General features: G+C 39.6%; 1 protein-coding gene across 1 annotated transcript; it reads left to right on the top strand.

The window, feature by feature from the left end:
* The first annotated feature begins 396 nt into the window (after nt 1–396).
* LOC131537259 (C1q-related factor) lies at nt 397–18,651 on the top strand. Its single transcript, XM_058770578.1, has 2 exons — nt 397–1,038; nt 16,984–18,651. Exons 1-2 carry the CDS (start codon nt 427–429, stop codon nt 17,161–17,163), a joined length of 792 nt encoding a protein of 263 aa, XP_058626561.1. The 5' UTR covers nt 397–426; the 3' UTR covers nt 17,164–18,651.
* The last annotated feature ends 1,405 nt before the right edge of the window (nt 18,652–20,056 follow it).

Here is a 20,056-nt window from a genome sequence, read left to right as displayed (position 1 = left end):
GGATCGACTTTTGGGGAGAGCGTGTGAGCGCGTTCGCATGCTTGCGCGTGCGTGTGTGAGAGTGCGTATGCGTGTGAGTGAGACCGAGCGGATGTGGGATCTGTGTGAAAGCGCTTTCCTGCCAGCCCACCGGATCCAGTGAGCCAGCTTAGCAAGCCAGGCGTGCACGGAGCTGGGCAAGTGTGTGAGAGCGTGTGCATGTGGGTCTCTTTCACCCTCACACGCTCCTCCACACGTTTGGGATCCTAGGGCTTGGCGCCTTTCCCCCGGGACCCCCCCTGCACCCCTCTGTCTGTCTCTCTCTCTGCGGTCTCCTCTTCTCCAGCAGTCACCATTTCGGCTCCCGGCAGACCCACGCTGGCTGCCCAGCCACTCCCGCGCCTCAGCCTGGGCAGGAAGACCCTGGTGGCGGCCGCCGTAGGGGTCATGCTGGTGCTGGTGCTGGTGGTGCTCATCCCCGTGCTGGTCAGCTCCGTGAGCAATGACAACAGCCACTACGAGATGCTGGGCACCTGTCGAATGGTGTGCGACCCGTACCAGAACAAGGGCACCAGCACGGGCATCGCCAGCACCGGCTCTTCTGTGCAGGCCGAGGCCGAGGCTCTGGCCGACCACAGCAACATGCCTCCACCCTCCACGCTCCTCCAGGGGCCACAGGGGAAGCCGGGCCGGCCAGGCAAACCCGGACCTCCGGGGCCACCAGGGGAGCCAGGGCCCCCGGGTCCGATGGGGCCCCCGGGGGACCGGGGGGACAGGGGCCGAAGCGGGGTTCTGAGTCTGGGCAATGATGGAGCTATCAGCACGGTTACATACAACACACACCCACGGGTGGCTTTCTACGCGGGACTGAAAAACCCACACGAGGGCTATGAGATCCTCAAGTTCGACGACGTGGTCACCAACCTCGGCAACAACTATGATGGCACTTCGGGCAAGTTCATATGCAGTGTGCCGGGCACGTATTTCTTCATCTACCACGTCCTGATGAGAGGAGGTGACGGAACCAGCATGTGGGCTGACCTGTGCAAGAACGGACAGGTGAGTGCCAAATCGTTCCTCTTTGCATAAAAGTTATTTGTGAACATTTTTTTTTTTTTATGTTGAAAGTCTATTACATTACACATTACATTATGTATGTATATAGGCCTATATATTATAAATATAAGCTTATCTTTTATATCAGTGTTACTGTTTTCATTATTTTCATTTTTATAAATGTATATTTTTCCTGATCTTTTTCAAGTGTTTCTAAAATCGTGTTGCATATCTATGAAGCGCATTTCTTCATCTCGTATTATGTGCTTGTGGTTTGCGCCGGTATTCACAGAGCGAATCTAAAATTAATTAAGCTGTTAATAATGACCCCGCAGAGGACAAACGAGATTGTCGTTTCGCTCTCTCCTCTGCTTTTTTGTTTGGTGTGAAACTGGTGGGAGACGCAGTAACATCTGCTGTGAGTTTCTCGTCCCCCCAGAGCACACGGGTGAAGTTCGCACAGCTGCGGCGCCACAAACCCGGCGAGAAGACACGCGCTGAATGCGCTTAATGCGTGCTGACATTGTGCGCGTGTCCCCGTTAACAGAGGACAGAGATTCTGCCTCTCTCTCTCTCTCTTTTATGCAATTGTCTTTGCATGGGACACTTAAAAGTTTGCCAGTCCAAACTTTTTTTATGAAGTGTCCAATATGTTTTAAAGCGCATGAAACGTTTTTTTTTTTTTTTTTTTTGCATCTTAGGAGTATATATTTTATGTTTATGGATCTATAAATAATGTAGATAAACGTTACATTTTTAGTGTTGTTGTCGAGTTTATTAGGACTATTATCATTACAGATATTAAAGGGAGAAAATACAACACAAGTTGCTACTCCATCTGTTTAAACTCATTTATTGGTTTTAAAGAAATGTTTCACCGCAGGCTATTTTGCCCACAAAGCTCGGATCAGTTGACGTAAGGCTCCTTAATTAGAGGGCGCGAACGAAAATGCCACAATCTGACAAAAATCGGCAGCGCGTGAGAAATCGTGCAACTTCATGAACTTGTAATCACAGTGGCATGAAGACAAGCTACAGCCACAAACACCTTATTATCTCAGCATGTCTCAGGAAATTACCATTTAATGTGTGTGCTTTTTTACTCTCTTCTTCTTTTTCTTTCTCTTTGTGCTATCCTGTATTTGCATGCTCGCATCTCACTCTGTTCAGAGTTGTTGTTTTTTTGCGCTTTTTAATGAGAAAATGTTCAGTTGTGCACTAGATGCATTGGCGTGTCAGTGCAGACAGAAACAGACAGAAGTGGAACATGCAATGTTTAGGGATCTGATACGTTTACGATTAGGGTTTGTTGCCACGGTTGTAATTCCTGATTCAGTATTTATTAGGAGACCGTTATATATTTAGATTGCGATGTTGGAGTGGTTTGGCACGGGAGACTAACTCTCAGGTGGGAGAAAAGCGCACGTGCAGCGTCATCCACTGAGTTTCTGCAGCACGCGCAACGGGGGAGCTGTGACAGATGGAATAGAATTAGACAGTAGACTTTAGAGTCTCTTTAGGATCTAGTGAATTAGAAATAACATTTTCATGTAATGAAATATTACATCTAAAGTTTCTGGAGCATACAAAGAGACCAGTCCACGAGAGCGGAGTTTTAAAATAAACTTATGTCCTGTCAGACATTGACAGAATCTTTCATAAACGTGACGTGTTTAATCACACTACTTAAATGGAAGGCTAAGATAATTTTGAGCACAGTAACTACCATGGCAATAATAATAATATAGCTCAATAACAACGTATCAAGGTTCTCATCACTTTGAAATAATTAAGTATTTTATTAAATATTTTACTTAACTTGACTAATCGAAGCTTTATCTGCTCTGATGTGTGTTTAAATTTAGATTGGATTATGCGCTTCGTTTAGTGCTTATAAACTGGCAACATTTTACTGAGTTACAGTGTGCATGTTTTATTAATAGCCTACATAAATCAATCATTTAATGCATACATATCTAGTAAACATTTTGCAGGTACAGTGTGCGATTTTCACTTTTAATCCTACAGTTCAAGCTCTTTGTAGGCTCAAGTAGCCTATATTCCAGTTAATAGAAATAACATAAATGTCTCCAATTTGCCTCGCTAACACCGACAAAACGACCCATAAAAGTATATTTGTCAACATTTATTTTTAACAATTTAGCTGAAATCGCACCTGGAATTGAAAATGGGGTGAGGAGAGCAGCACCTGGAGGGCGCGTGTGCTTTTAGTCTTTCCTTGGCCTGGAGGTCAGCGCGACCAGGACGCGGCGTTGCCGCAGCAACCGGAGCTTTCGCTAGACAGCCGATATTTCAGTCAGATAAATACAATTACCGAGGGTTATCCGACTGCCGCCGCGAACATCCAGCAGCCTCTGTTAGAGGAAATAGTTCAACTCCCATAAAGAAATTGTCACAGAAGAAAGACCGCCAGACGTTGCCCAGAGGGTAAGCGGACAAATGAAAGAGATAATAAAAGGAACCTAACAGTCACTGTAATATCTGGAATTGAAATATGTTTTTTCCCCGTCCTCAACATGTCTTTAAACTCCATCTCCTTCTTTCTCAGCTCAAATGTACCTCGCTACCCCCTCCGTTTCTGTCTTTTTTTTAAATTTTTTTTACCTTATTTAAAGTTAATCATGTTCTTCATTAGATCAAACCAGACAGCTTGCTGAGACAGAGTCCTTGTAAGAGCTGCCTGTCTTTTATACTCTAGTTGCCATATTAATTTAACTTGTATGGTCCCTTGGTGCAATGACAATGTGGGCAGATCACATCCTCTTAACTGAGATGAACACTTGCTTCTGTCACAAACACATCTTTGATTTGATTAATTATGCTTTAATCTGAGCCCAGACCTCAGGGAAACACATTCACAGCAGGAGGCTGTACCTTTGTGAACTTCTCTGTTGTACAGCTTAAAAAGTTTGTCTGCTAACTTGCAATCTTCCCAAGTGCTGTTTTAAGGTTTCTTTGTTTTCCCTGTGTCCTAACTAGATTGCCTAAGCAAAACCATAAAAGAAGTACACTAATGGCAAAGGCAAGAGCAGGCAAAAACTGCTGGGAGCACAGTACAGCATTTATGGAGTGTGTGAAGGAAGAGCATTGGGGAGGGAGAGCATATGTTGTCGTAAAGCACCGTCTGTTGAACACAATGGGTCCTGATCTCTAGAGACCCTCCTCACAGACACTTTAGGCAGACATGGGCAACGAGCCTACCTCCCGAGAGCAAGCTAATCTTTATAAAGTGGTTACCGCCTCACTAATTAAACCGCTATTCCAGATCAGAGGAATTGCAGCAGTATGTGTGCGTGAGAGAGAGAGAGAGTGGGCATATAGAACTTCAGGCGAGCTGCTGTTGGATGTGTTGTTTTCAGTCTCATGTCGTTCCTTGACAATTTAAAAGAAACTTTTACTATTTAACTTTGTTGTAACCCTCTTACTCTCTGAATGTGTGTGAAAGCAGTACAGTGTTTCTCAATGGCAGTGATGGAGTGCTAACAGACTTTTAGCTAGTCTGCTGCATCCCTGTGGACTTGCTCTATTCTGCAAGCAGCCACTGACCATACCGCCATACAAACCCACACAGCTGGTGTGCAGGACGTATACGTGAGAGAATGAGGAAGAGCACGAAAGAATATTTTTCTTCTGGAGAGATTGCAGTCTGTGTGGGAAAATATTAGTGTGGTAAAATATTACCATTGTGTATGTTTAATGGATTTTAGCTTTAACACACAAAGGATGCATTCCTTTTCATCCATTTCCACTCTTCTTTCCAAGCTTCTTCTGTTTATTCCTCGCCGTCTCAGCTTTCTTTTCTTAATTTGCCAAATTTTCTCCAAAAAATCCCATTTTTGCCAGATGGACATGTACAGATGCCTGTGCGTTCCTTTTGAAACTCCACCGGCTTTACAAGGAATTCCACTTCAAATGTGATAAAGGAGTGAGAAAAAATGAAAGGCTGGAAAAAAAGGCGTTTGTCGTGTGCCAAAGAGTCTTTTTAATCGTAATTAAAAACTTTGAACCACATCCAGATTGCGCTGGCACCTGTCCTCGTGTTCCTTCTGTTGATATTGTCATTAATCCACCCAAACCCATTCTGACTTCATTATAAGCAAATGCATCCAGGCACTCTTTGTGTTTCTCAAGAGGCTCCTTCGGGATAATCTTGCTGTCTCAGACCACACTCGCACAAGCACACACACTCACGCATGCGCAGATGTGCACTCGCACGGTCTAGCACAGTTATCTGAAGATTCACCTGGTTTATAAAGTACTGGATATGTTTTCCAGTGTTTTCCAGGATGTTTTCCAATGAGTTAAAGGGAGTAAAAGTGAGTAAAAATGAAAATTCTGTCATCATTTACTCACCCTCATGTACCTTTAAGACATTTTTTTTGCCTTGCACACAATAACTTTTTTGTCCTTTTTTTTTGTCCACATAATGAAAATCAGTGGGGTACAATAAAACACTGGACCCCACTGACTTTAATTGTACAGAAAAATTAAAAAATTAAAAATTCAAATATGTTATTTTGTGTTCCATAGCAGAAAAGAAGTCATACAGGTTTGTAATGACATGAAGGTGGGTAAATGATGACAGAATTTGCATTTTTAGATGAAAACTGTCCTTTTGCGCATTACACGACACTCCATTTTCCTTATTCTTTTTTGTTCACTCACTGCTTCCATAAAATCTTTGGGAATAGTGTATGCTTTTATGCAATTGCGTGCATAAAATGTGCTAATATAATTAACATGACTGGGAGCAATACATATACAGTATGTGTACAGTACTGTATATGTATGGAAAAGCAGCACACTTCATCTGGAACAGAAAAAAAAAACATGTTTTTAATTACAGAGTTCAGTGTTCAATTATTAGAGTCAAACAAATTACTCATGTTTAATTACACAGCGCGCATAAATGCAAGTGTTGTTCATTGGTATTTGGATGAAGAGAGAGACAAGCAACATGCTGCTAGAGCGAAAACAACCCCAGGATCAATACTATTTTTGCAGGAAACAGGACAAAAGAACATACAGTATAGCTAATGCAGTAATCCTTTTGGTTGAAGTATACCAAATCTTTCACTTGTCTTTTCAGTCACGTAACAAACTAATCATCCCTAAAATAATCTTCTGAAAAAGTCTGCAGCGTCTTTTAACAAGTCCAATAAGCAGTCCTCTTCAATAACAGCTTGTTAATTTGCGTCGGAGTTGGAGGGTGTGCTTGTGTTTCGGTCAAACACACTCTTCCCGCTCTCTGCTCGTCTAATCAGCTGTTGAGGCGCTGGGGCGGGGCCTTTGCCCCTGATGTGATGTCTAATTGGACACTAAATTTGCCACCCAGTGGAGCAGAACATTAAAACCAGTCTAATTGGGTGCTGTATGGTTATTAGCACTGGATTTGCCCATGCTGCGAAGAAATGCCACACATGTCAGATGTGTCTGGGTGTAACGGAGCAAGAGCTGCGAAGGAATCCATCATTTATTTATAGGCGAGGAACTATACTCTTAAAGCACAGTCCTTCTGCACCTCAGCTCTATCAGTCAAATATCCAGCCCAGAGAGAGTTCAGCAGTACTGTTGTGAGCGTGTATGTTGAATACATGCACTAAAATAGCTGTGCCTCCCTGTTTGAATGACTGTGGCCTGGCTGGTGACTCAGGAGGAGACCCTCTTCTTCTTTTAATGTGCAGAAATCAACACTCACTCTGATAGCCCAATCATGTTTTCATGTGTTCGACACACACAGATGCATATACACACACGCTCGTGCTCTCCCGAGGAATAACAACTTGCCCCTCGGCAAAGTTCTTCTGTAAACATCTTGATGCTTCGATGATGTTTTTAATGACTCCTTCCACTCACTTCCACTCAGACGCTACAAACCTACGTACGTCCGCTGCGACTCCCTCGCTCAGCCCACTTACTCGGTCGAATTAGTCAGCGCGTGTACGTGTGTGTTTAACACCTCGATCACCTCGGAAAATAAACAACAGCTACTGTAAGATAACAACTATCCGCCCAGTGCCAAATGATGAATAGGGCAATTCATGAAAAATGTATGCTGCAGCAAAAACCGTGCGTTTCTCCCTCGCTCCCTCTCCTCATCTTTCTCCCCCTCTCCTTCAGTCTCCCCCAAGACTAGAATTACTGTACTCTCCTCATTATGGTACTGAGAGGAGGTGAGGCTATACCCTATCACACCATAATGCGTTATAATGCAGCGAGATGTTTCATTATGCAGCTGCGCTCCTCTAAGACTTCGGAGTGGCTTCGCGCAGAGGTCAGGCCACTGTGTGCACACCATGAGTGAATCTAAGAGTTCAGCTTCAGGGGGAACTGCCAGTTTCCCTTTGGGGGAATATTTCATGCTTTAAGTGTGAGGTAATTAGTTTAAATTGAGCTCGACTGACAGTTCTTTTAAGCAAACCAATTAAAAGGCATCTGTTTGTCAGTCATATCAGTAACAGTGTCATACGCTTTAGTTTGGGATTGCTTGCATTAGTTTGTCACTTTCTAGGTACTACTTGATGTATCAAGCTTTTTTGAAAACTTTTTTAACAACTGTTAAAAACTGCACTCTTTTGAAGGACTCTCAAATAGGATGTAAATACAAAGGCAGGTATCCACCTTATTTTCCCCGTAAGAGCGGATGTGGTAATTTGTAAATTTTATGGGTCTGGCTTCCGGTCTCATCCGCTTCCAGCTATTTTTAGCTGTACAAAATAGCTCATTTTGCTGCTTGATATTGAAAACTGGTGTGCCTTACCATATTATTTTAATGTATTATCTTAATTATGAACACACTGCTTTGTAGTGCAAACATTTTTAGCGTTTACTGCACGTTGTTATTCTTCTCGATATTTCCCTACAGTGGCTAATGGACCTGAAGTCTCGCATTCACAGAAAATGGCTTTCCGCATTGAAAAATAAGGTGGATATAAAGGCAAAAATCCTAAAAATATAAAGGCAGGGTTACTGTATAATGTATAATGGCTCATTTATATTGTGTTAAAAGTAGTACTATTAATTGTTTGCTAAATATAGTAATTTGCTTTGTATTAAACTTACCCGTACACTATCTTTTTCATCCATATATTATGTTTATGAACTTTATATTAATTCAAATTTTATTTGTATAGCACGTTTCACAGTAAACTTTGTTCCAAAGCAAATAATATTATAATAAGTTACATTTTTTTTTGTGTGTGTGGGCTGATATGACAGAAATACCTCCTAAATAGGGTCTATAATCACGTAAACTGCAGTCAAACTTTGCAAAGATTCATAACGAATTGGGTTATAATAGACTGCACACGTTGTAAACTACCTGGCTATTTTGTCAACCGTTATTAGAAAGTATGACTATCAAATGGCTTTTCTAAGCAGTCTAAAAATCTCAAAAAATCTAATTTTTCTCGACTTCAGCTACTTGAACTGTGTATGAATCAGGCTGTTTAGATGTCTTTTAGATGAACAAGTGTGAGTAACTGATGGAAAGCTGCTCTGGCATTAGCTGATGGCTGCTGGCATCTTCTTCTCTAGCCAGCTGGCCCTCGTCTATCATGGCCATCAGCAGACGACATTATTATTTAAACTCCTTCTGAGTAATATCTTCATTATAAGTACTTCAGAAGTTTCATAAAAACATTTCTCTTTCAGTGCTATTCATCGTTCATTCTCTATGCAAACACCACTGCCCGTTCCCCTCAAACAGTTCTAATCATTGTTTAAACATTATATAAGTGTTATTTAAGTATTCCTAGAGATCGCTGACAAGACAAAGAGCAGCTGGGTAGATTAATCTCTCCGGCTTTCTCTGCATGGTGGTGCGACAGATGGAAATGAAAGCGTGGCACCTTCACTTTTGTTCTCCACTACTTATCTTGTCCTTAATCAGGTTTGCTTTGCTAATAAACCCAAGTGAAAAAGGAGCACATGGAAGTCTCTAATGTCCTCAGAAATTTCACACAAGCAGCGAGCATCTGGCTCGCTCTCATCCGCGAGGGGATTTTTCTCCAAGCGCTGCATGAAGTGCTCCACTAAGTCTCGATCAGAGATGCAGCTCACAGTCCACCTTTTAAGCATAATTAGAGCCAGGCGCATGCTTCAATTGAACCACACTACCGCTAACTGACTAAGAGCCTGTAATGCGGTACGAGAAGTCAACTGGTGTCAGTCACAGAGGGGGAAAAAAAGCAAGAAATAGAGAAGGAAACAGGGGGACATGGAGACAGCAGGATGTGTCCTTCAGGATTAGGTTGCTTTTCATAGATGAAATGTTTCATATCGTTCAGAGACAGATCAGTCTCTGGCAGGGAGACGCTGCTGACATCTGTAAGAATATCCACTGGCTACTACTGCGTTTCAGCCGCAGCGCGCTTAATCTCTGCATTGACTGTATTAAGAAATTGAGCCAAGGATAAGGTGTAAGGTTTAGTTTACTAAGGTGTAGTTTTGTGTGTGTGTATTTTTAGTTTTAATAAAGCAGATTTTAGAATTGAACAGATGTTCTGAAAGAAACAGTCCAAAAAATAAACTGGAGTTTGATGAATTAAAAAAAGGTTTTAATGTTTAATGACCATTAGTAATACTGGTGTTATTATATTATATTGGCATATTATATTCTTAATGCTGTTCTTTTATACTTTCTTTTCATCAAAGAATCCGGGGAAAAAAATTGTAGTACATTTTCCAGCAAAAACTGTTTTCAGTATTGATAATAAAATCCATTATTAATAATTGAGTAATAATAATAATTGATAACAACTGAGAAGCAAATCAGCATATTAGAATGATTTCTGAAAGATCATGTGACACTGAAGACAGTAGTAATAACTGCTGAAAATTAAGTTTTATAATCACAGGAATAAATGACTTTTTAAAATATACTAAAACAGAAAACATTTATTTTAAAACATAATTTAGTGAGAAAAGTTTTACTGTAATTTGATCAAATAAATGTAGCCTTGTTGTGAATGAAAAGCTTCTAAAACTAATGAAAAGTGTGACTGTAGTTGGAGATTGAAGATTATTCAGTGGTTTCTTGACTTTGGTAGGTACATGTCCTACACCACCCTTAACCCAAATCTACACATGCTTAAAATTGAACAAATACATGATTATGCCAGATAATGTACTATGTTTAGGCATTTAGGTCTGTGATCTATCACATAAATCATGCAATATCTCCAGAGAGGTAATACTTTCAAAGTCAAAAAGGCATTCCATGATGAAGTCTATAAACACATTGGCATGTATGTGCTCTGAGCACACACCGACTGTTTTCCAAAACAGGGACAAACAGATGTGTGTCAGAGCACGGCCGCCGGTTTCCGTCTGTTTGAAATGCTAAATGCAGACTGTCTGTCCCCTTAACCCAGCCCTAAAGCCCAGCAATGTCTTTGGACTTACATTCTTTGACTTTGCCCAACTATACCGCTTCCCTCTTTCATTTGTTCCCCATACACCTGGCTTCCAGCTATTTCACTCCCTGTTAAAGGAACATTCTGAGTTAAATATACTGTAAGTATACGACAGCATCTGTGGCATATGCTGTTGATTACACACAATATCATTTTAATTCTTAACAAAGAGAGAGAAAGAAACAACTTAAGTTTGAAAAAATTTATAATGCAAAGAAAGTCTATGGGGCAAGTGCACAACGGTTGCCCCGCAGGCTTCCATTGTAAGTGCATATACGCGTTTTTAGTTTGTTTTTACAACTAAGGTAAGAATCACAATTATTTTTCATGTTTAATTGACAAAATCGACAGAAAGAGCCCTGAATATTCCTTTAAATCTCAATGTTTACTGCAGTAACTGTCTTTGTTAATGATTTTGTTTGGGACTCTGCTAACAGAGATGCTCCGGGGGCATCATAAAGAAAAGATTTATTGTGAACCCCAAAGAGGCAATTGATACATCCATCTTTCTATTTGATTTCTATTTACACAAAGTTTGAAATGCCTTGTGGTGTCTCCTCATTGCTTATAGTCACAGTGGCTTTACCAATGAAATCAGTTTTACTGTCAATCAGAACACAGTTTCTGTCTTTATATGAGTTTTTTAAGCATAGATTTCAGCTGCAGTTCAATTGCTTTTTAATTACCCTGAAATGATATCCAAACACAGCCAACAACGGAAGTCCGGACTCCCAAAGGAGGCTAATATTAAAAATTTAAAAAAAGATTAAAACGTGTTTCATCGAAATCCCCTCCAACAAATCCCACGCACTCCCCGGGCACTAAGAGCTCACCCTTTAATAAGGCCGCTGTGCAGGCTGTGTGTGCTAAAGGCGGATTATTTGATATTAATATGCACCGGACGATCGTCACCATGGATTCAGAATAGCAGACTTTGTTTGCACATCGATATTAGACTCACCAGATTTAATCAAGAAGGTAAACAATGAATTGAAAAAAGATAGAGAATAAAAAGAGAGACAGAGCGACACAGAGTCATCTGGGTTGAGTGATGGGCAAGTCCTCTTCCATTTGACCGACAGAGTTTTTATGCGACGACAAGGCGCCGCAGGAGCCCTAACGTTGCTTTATTGCACTGAATGTGCCACTGACAGCAAACTTTACTTCTGAACAAGTTACTAAAATAGCTTAGAAATGGACTTCACTCAGAAATTGATAGCAAATTTTACAATTACAAAGAAACAGCAAGTAACACATTGAATTAAACATAAATTTTGTATTTTCTTGTAAAATGTACTCCAATAATCTTTGTTATATTTAAAAAAAACAACAAAAAAAAAAACATTGTTAATAGTGTACATGCTGGCATAATATTTTCTTAACACTAGTCTAATGTTTTATTATGGCTTTATAAATATTAGCAGTATTCACAAAAACTATTTATAGCATTATTCACTATAGCAATTACCTGAAACTGTCCAAGACTCATACAGTATAGGTGTGTAAGACACACACTTAGAATACAAATCAGTTTTCTTTTTTCCAATTAACATCTTTTCATTAATCTCCATGGGTCAAAGCAAAATGTCACTTACTCTTTTTACACTACTGGTTATATTAAGGTTGGGAAGAAAGTTGTTGAAAAATGGCAAACTGAATATTCATGTTCATTTAGGTTCATCTTCTGATTATACCTGATATAAAGACTGACAGAACACCTTAACTACATGTTGCATTAACAAAGTAATTCACAGCTTCAGGGTGGCAGACAAGCTTTAAGAATTATATAATGTTAGGAAAGTGTTGCTAATGTTAGATGATGGCAGAAGAATAATTTGTAGATAATTTACCCTTATGTTAAATGTTAAAGTAATTAATCAATTGAAGGTCAAATGTACAGAAAGTATTTTTTTTTTTAAATATAAATGGTACGCTTACTAGGCGTGAGGTGGGGAGGTGAAGATGATGAACAGATGGTCACAAGGTCAGGGTCTCTCTGTCTCTCTCAAGCCATTCTCATCTACATCAACAGCCATTTACTCCTCTTACCTGAGCTATTGATCGTCTGCTCTCGGCCTCTCAGACCTTAAGATATGGATAGAGATGGAAACAGAAATTAGAAAGAGAAAAAAGGAAAGAGAGACAGAGAACTGAAAGTCCTAAGATGATTAAGAAAACAAATTGAATGGAAGACAAGCATGTGAAGAGACTTATAAAAGAGAACATAATATATGACAAGAGAGAAAATGTTCCTTTGCTGAGAGGAAGGACGTTAACCACACAGAATATACAGTGTTCACAAAAAGGGTTTGGACAATTTAGACACATTTAAAAATGTATGATTTCATTAGCATTCATTTTAAAGAAATACTGCACAAGCACACTTTTCAAGCATAACATTTTTTTTTAATTTTTTTTTTTTTAAGAAAAACAGCTGTTTAAGGGTATAAAATAAAAGATACATTGTTCGAAATTAAGTATTGCAACAATTTCTGGTTGTCAAACATATCTGGAGTTCATTTGGTTTGATGTTATGTTATCTAATGCAGGTTTTCCCAGGCTTTCAGCCAAGCCCCGTAGACAGATAATATTTACTTGAAGAAAATATTTAATCTTTTTTTCAGTAAATGTCTTAATTTGATTAATTATTTTGATCTTATTTATATGAATTATTATATTCCTCTGTCTTTTATTTTGAGTGAATACTGGTGAAATTCTGTCAGCTTCTGTCCAAAGAAATGCTTGAAATGATCTAAAGGTATAAATAAAGATATTAACTTTCCACCAACTCACAAACCCCTGCAGTTCCCTTACAAACCCCCATTTATAAGAAACCCTAGTCTAATGCAAAGAAATTCATATATTTCAAGCATAGCTTCAGTGTCCAAATATTCCCGTCTAGTCACTGTAAATATACAGATGTGCCAGAGACTTCATCCAAGGGTTTCTGAAGCTCTCTGATGGTTATATGGTTATATATATATATATATGCCAAATCTCATTCTTTTGTCACATTTCTCTCCATTCCTTCTTCCTCTGCACTCTGTCCATCATAATTAAAGAACACATTACAGTCTCAGGCTGACAAACTCACTGCCATTCAGCCCAAAATGAAAACTAATGAGAAGGCTCCGCTGTGTTTGCTGATCCCACCGCGTCCCTAAGGAGGACTGGTCCTGGACCTCTCCAGATGATGGAAAGCTCCAGATCTCTCTCTCTCTTTCTGGCTCAGAAAGTGGACACTAAAAGAGGAGGGTGAATTTCGGACAATGTCACTCACGCAGCAGCACTCTTACATTGGCACATTCGGTAAACAATGTGTCCGATCAATAAGGAATGATTCTGGCAAGAGCTGCCTCAGCACAAAACCAAAAACACAGCAGAATCATTCGATTTGAAGGAATTGACAGCTCTTTTCAAGATAGCTTCATAATATTCTTTCTCTCTCTCTTTGTTGCTTTATTGCATTTTCTTCCACCATTTGCTTTGTCACTAAAATCATAAACTGATATGGTCCTATAGAGATTTTAGTAGCTATCTCTGCTGAAATTCAGACTTGATTTAGCTAAATTGAATCAATCCAATTTACAATCCTCACACTGTTTTCCTTTTTTTGCTATTTACCAAATAAATACACATGAAATACTGTTTCACTTAAAGCAGTTTAAAAGATTTTAAGAATATAATATCAGAATCAGAAGTATTTCATAAACCTGGATATTCATACATTTCCATGTAAGCATATAGAAGAGTTCTGTGTTTACGTATTTGCAGATTGAGCTTGAGCAAAGTGTATTCAGCAGCAGCTGGTCAAACCAGCGCTCCACCATTACCCATTACACATCAGCACCATAACCTCATGTGTCCCTCTACAGCCACCATACCACAGCCCAAACATCCATATGGCCTTGACCTCAGGGAATCCCCTCTGCCAGAATCTTTACAGGGTGTTTGTGTGGACGAATGAAATTAGACAGCTACACACGCACATGCATACCCGCAAACACCGGCCAACATTTCAATGGGACAGGTGGTGATATGTGCCTGGCTAATCAATCCAACCATTTACTCAAGCAACACAAACATACTATCTCCAATCCAAAACCTAGAGAGCTGCCTCACTGCTTACCGTCTACATAAGCAGCTGCCTTCAAAGGCAGAGATTCCACACAAATAGCTCACACATGTATGACTCAAGCATCCGATTTCAATAGATACTGAACAAAGTACCTTTTTAAGGAAAGTCAGTTCACTCAGCGGCAATATTTGCAATGCCTCCAAGCAGCTATTTCAAGCATGCAAGAAGCCAACCTATCCACTTGAATAGGGAAACACTGAAATCTCAAAAACTGCTTGCCAAACTCACATTTAAATAACATATTTTGAATCAGCAACTAATTCTGACATAAAGTGACCCATAATTGTTTTTGTTTTTTTCTACTTTAAAAGCAGAAAGGCATATATTTCAGTCCCAACCACACATCTCAAGTCACTGATTTTCTGTAAAAACCCAACTTCTAACGGCTGCAGTGATGCAATGACTTCACCAACTGCCAACTGGCTCTTTTATAGAGAATGAGGGACATTTTCCACCTTACTGCGAGTCGAAGGTGTCATTGAGGCTTATTCAGAGAAGCAACCTTTACATTTTAAAGATAGAAAATAGCCTTTGATATGAAACACAGCATTTGGGCAATATGAGTGAATCCTCTTGTTATCTTTGCTTTGACATTAGCATGTTGCTAGCTAATGACACAATGCTTTGCAAATAAATAGGCCTACTGGAAAAAATATATATATTTTTAGTTGATTTAAAAATATATATATATTATCTATACTTTGCAATATCGGTTGTAAAATATGTTTTCAACTAATTTACCTTCTTGAATGCATATTTTTCCATGTGTTCGTAAAGATAAATGCAGTGATATCTTAAAATGTGACTGAAATTTGGTATAAAAAGAGGCCTTTCGAAAATGAATATTCTGGCATTATCCAAAACCTTTGATTTTATTTCTTGTATGGAACACAAAAAGAGATACTTAAAATAAAAAATAAAAAACGTCTCAGTGGTTTTGGTCCAGTCAGTTGGGTCCATTGTTGTTTTGAATCCCATTTACTTTGTCAGCATGAGGAAAAGCAGTTCTTCAGAATATCTTCTTTTTTTTTTTTTTTGGTGTACAAAATAAAGAAAGTCGTACATGTTTGGAATGACATGAACTACTGTGGGTGGCTCGTTAAAATCAAAAAAATGGATTTGTCAGAATGTGTAAATGCAACATGCTGCACAGAGTATGTACATTTTATTTACGCAAAAGAAGCAAAGTGAATTCATTTCTGACCCTTCCCCTTCCAGAAACCCTCTTCCCTTTACAGTATATTTCTTACCAGTATTGCCAATGAGCGCAAGCCACTTTGTGTGGGAGGGACACACATACACACTCCAATTCCGCCACACACACTGGTGTTGATTATAATAGTGTATCGGGGTTTGCTCTAACACCTCTGCCTACGGAGATCTCCCTCGAGTCTGCAAAAACCTTTCAAACAGAACTCTTAATTAGATGGAACAGAGGTCATCTAGAACCAGAACACAAGGACACACAAATACACTCCCACACAAACACTTCCTTCCTTCCCTCTTTTTCTCTAATAAATAACATAGACATTAGCACTTATCAGATGCTGAACTTTCTGTCTGATAATGAACTAGAAAAAAAAAAGTCAGCCTGTTACATTCATTGCTTTTAAAACACGTTCAAATTTCACAGCTCGTTGTGAGTGAGATCCAGGCAGTCAAGCCGTACATATTCATGCCTTCACCACCAGCACAAACGTTCATTCACCAGACAGATTACAGAAATCCTCAGCAATTTCCCCAACGCTGTTGTATGGTACTCGAACAAATCCACACATATTAAATCCATCCGTGTCTCAATCTTTTCTCAGCCCGCTCAGGTGAACGAGAACAGTTGTCATAAATTTGAAGCCAGTCTGAATGTGTGTCAACGCTTGCGTGTTTTCATGCATCCTGGAGTCTTATGCATGCTTATGTGTTGGTGAATATCTGATCCTTCCTGTTTAATGAGACAGATTTAACCTTCGCAGAGGTTGCGGATTTTAAGTATCAGAGTCAGAAAAGGAGATTGTCACTAAATTAAAACTCTCATAGCATGATTTGTCTTTAATACCTGGAGAAAGCTATCCATTAGCATTCCAATAATGGCAGTTGCTTGGCTGGCGCAGGACCTATGCAGTATAGCATTTGAAATCTGTCATCTTTGCCATTTTTTTTTTTAAGCCAATCACCTATGTTACTTGCATAAATAATTTTGAATAGTTTAAGATGTCTTTGGATTTAGATGGTGTAGTTACAGCATCTGGCAACCATCGAGCTCTGTCAGGAGCTTGCTAACTAGCTAAACCTTAACCAAATGTGTCAGAAAGACATTATTTTCTATTACTGATGTCCCTTGTTCGTTTTCTCTCTCTTTCTCTCTCTCTCGTGTAGGTGCGAGCCAGCGCGATAGCTCAAGATGCTGATCAGAACTATGACTACGCCTCAAACAGTGTGATTCTGCATCTAGACGCTGGCGATGAAGTCTACATCAAACTGGATGGTGGCAAAGCCCACGGGGGCAACAACAACAAATACAGCACATTCTCTGGCTTCATTCTTTACGCCGACTGAATATGTGAGCGCAGAGGAAAAGCAGTTGGAAAGAAAGAAATATAGCGAAAGGAAAGTGGAAGTGAAGGAAGGAGCATTTAACATCCCAGCGCTTTATTTTATCAGGATCTCTCCATTGCTTCAGCACACATTTTTACAGAAAGAGACTCAGTGGAACGAGGGTTCAGTAGCTTGTCTTCAAATCACCTTATTGATTGATAAAAGACAAGGAAATAAAGTGATAAAAGTGACGTTTTTCTCTTTCGGTGTTGAAAGGGCATTTTTGTCTTTCTTGTTTTAAGACTCCAAGAGTGACTGGCAGAGATCTTTAACCTCATCCTCATGTGCTTTTCCTCAGTAAAACTCTTTTTGCCCACAGATATCTAATGTTAAAAATATCCCTGACAACCTGTGGAAAAAAGTATGTTACATTTGAAGGATATGTGGATCTGATGACAACTTATGTATTCATATAATTCTAACGCTCGTGTCCGATGTCTCCTTACCTCTACATTGGGCACAGCACCCCCTGTTGGCTATTGTTGGTAACTGGTTTCCATCTGCATTCTTTTCGTATGTGTTGTACTCTGTTGGGACTGCAGTAGCTGATGAGCGTTGTGAATGAATGTTATTCCTTACAAGCACTTGATACTCAATTTAGACAACTGATACTCTGCTACTCCCACGACTCCTTTCCTCCCCTGTCAATTAGCACTCGACCCTAATCTCGCTCCTCTCAGTCACCTCCTGCCCCTCCAGAAACACCAGATGACTTATAATAGTCTAAACTCTTTTTTTATGAAAGAGACGGCTTAAAGGATGCTTACGTGTGTTTTAGTGTTAGTTAACTTACTGTAGAATGAATGGAGAGCCTGTGATGAACACATAAATGGGATATTTTTCTGAACTTAAAAAAATAAAAGTTCAAATAAAAACATGACAGAATAGAGTTTGGCAAACATTCGATTGTATTTTAAATGATAAAAACCACTTAGCCACTGTATTACTACTTTATAGCAATTATTATTTATAATCTGAACATTACGACGAAATTCAGACGTCAGAAGTGTTTTCTTAAGAAGTATTGATTTTGAAGAGGGCTGGAGGATGAGTTGAGGTGCTGTTGAGGGGCTACACTTGTCATTCAATCATTCCTGCTAACAAATGCAACAACATGCAGTGCGAATATTTACACGGTAATATTTTATTCTGGTGGGACGAATGAATGTGAGAAAATTAGGTTTATTTGTAAGTGTGCACGTGCGTTTGTGTGTGTGTGTGTGTGCGTGCGTGCGCGCGCGTGTGTGTGTATCTGTACCAACACCAGAGCATGAACTATATTTCGTCTTTGCCACATTATTGGTTTGAGAAATGTTCTATGCTTTAGTCGGTCAAAGATGTGATATAGAGCCAATGAGATTGCATCAGACACGTTTAGCTAAGCCTCTACAGAGAAGATATAAAAGAAACAATAAAGCTGTAAATTAAATAAATCTATGCTATGTTTGTCAGTCCTACTCTATCTTTTGGAAATGTTGAATAAATTTAAATAACAAATGGGATTTTTGGAGTCGTTTGTGCTGTAATGATTTTTTTGTTCAATGCGAGAAAACCGTTTTTGGGAAACAGAAAACCATTTGCATAAATCTTCCAATTTATCTAATACCTCACATAATAGGCTATTTAATACTTGCTTTAGTCATTTCAAATGACATCAGAATAAATAGGAAGGCAACGAAGATTCACGTTTATGCCTCTGCTTCTTTTCCATCCATGGATTTCTTCCTCCTATCTCTCTATTTTTATCTCGTACCTGTCACCTGGCCTGACTCACAAAAGCACATTGGGAAAAAACACAGCTGTAGACTTAACAAAAGCTTTCATTAAGTGTGCCTCATTGCTTGATTCACGTTGTCACCTCTGTTGCATCTCAGGACACTTTCTTCCAGAGGACACATTCAAACAGCCAGGGCTGGTGATCAGAGCAGTCACTCCCACTGAGATAGGAGAAAGAGAGAAAGAGAGAGATGTTGGCAGATATTTGCAAACTACATCACATCAAGTGATATTCTGAGAGGGATTTAAATGAATGTGCAATTTTGCCCATAAGCTGACAGCAACTGCAAGATGTTTAAATAATAATAAAAGGCATCATAAAAAAATTGCAGGGTTTTTTATATTCCTCAAGACAACTGATTCTAAAGATATCATCTTGTTCAAAAGTTTACATGCATGAGTTTTTGTTTCGTTCTGAACAGTGAAGGTGCCTAACTGTTCTTAAAGGGGTCATCGAATGCAAAATTCACTTTACAAGTTGTTTGAACATAAATGTGTGTTGGAAGTCTGTGTACACATCCATCCTATAAAGATAAAAATTCACCCAGTGTTTTTTTTTAATAATCCCCTTTCTCAAATCAGGCTGTTCTGAGATTCCTGTCAGAATGACGTAGGTCTGTCCAGGCCCCTCCCACGATAGTTGATTGACAAGACCGTCTTACCTTAGACCCGCCCTGAGTGAGCTGTAGTAGGCAGCAGTTTACTGTCGGGATCCAGTGTAGACAGCATTATTAGTGATTATACTGAGTTCTATATTATTTTGTTGCGCCGCGCTACTCGTGTCCAGTGTAGACATGTTACTTTCGTTTTGAAGGGAATGCGCCGAACCCGATCTGCCTAAATGCATATATGTTCACGCGAATCATTCGTGATCCAGCTTCATCTACAGAAGAAGTGATTATAAGGGTTTTTTTTATGAATCTTTGCAAATCGCCTTTCCTAATAATGTGCTAGTTAGCCAGTTTCACGGCTGAAGTTTACAGTCTGCTCGTCACTCCACAGAAGAGAGGGGCGGGACGAGCAGCGCTCATTAGCATTTAAAGCAATATGGACTAGAATGGCTTGCTGAAACCAGAGC

This window comes from Onychostoma macrolepis, chromosome 03, assembly GCF_012432095.1.
Source record: "Onychostoma macrolepis isolate SWU-2019 chromosome 03, ASM1243209v1, whole genome shotgun sequence".
NCBI classification, from domain to species: domain Eukaryota; kingdom Metazoa; phylum Chordata; class Actinopteri; order Cypriniformes; family Cyprinidae; genus Onychostoma; species Onychostoma macrolepis.
The sequence above is the reverse complement of the archived record's forward strand: the minus strand, read 5'-3'. Positions and strand labels throughout refer to the sequence as shown.

Excerpts from the sequence above, each read along its gene's own strand:
- LOC131537259 (XM_058770578.1), top strand. The coding sequence starts at position 427 with ATGCTGGTGCTGGTGCTGGTGGTGCTCATCCCCGTGCTGGTCAGCTCC. Across the intron at positions 1,039-16,983 it reads ACCTGTGCAAGAACGGACAG|GTGCGAGCCAGCGCGATAGC; the intron begins GTGAGTGCCAAA and ends TCTCTCGTGTAG.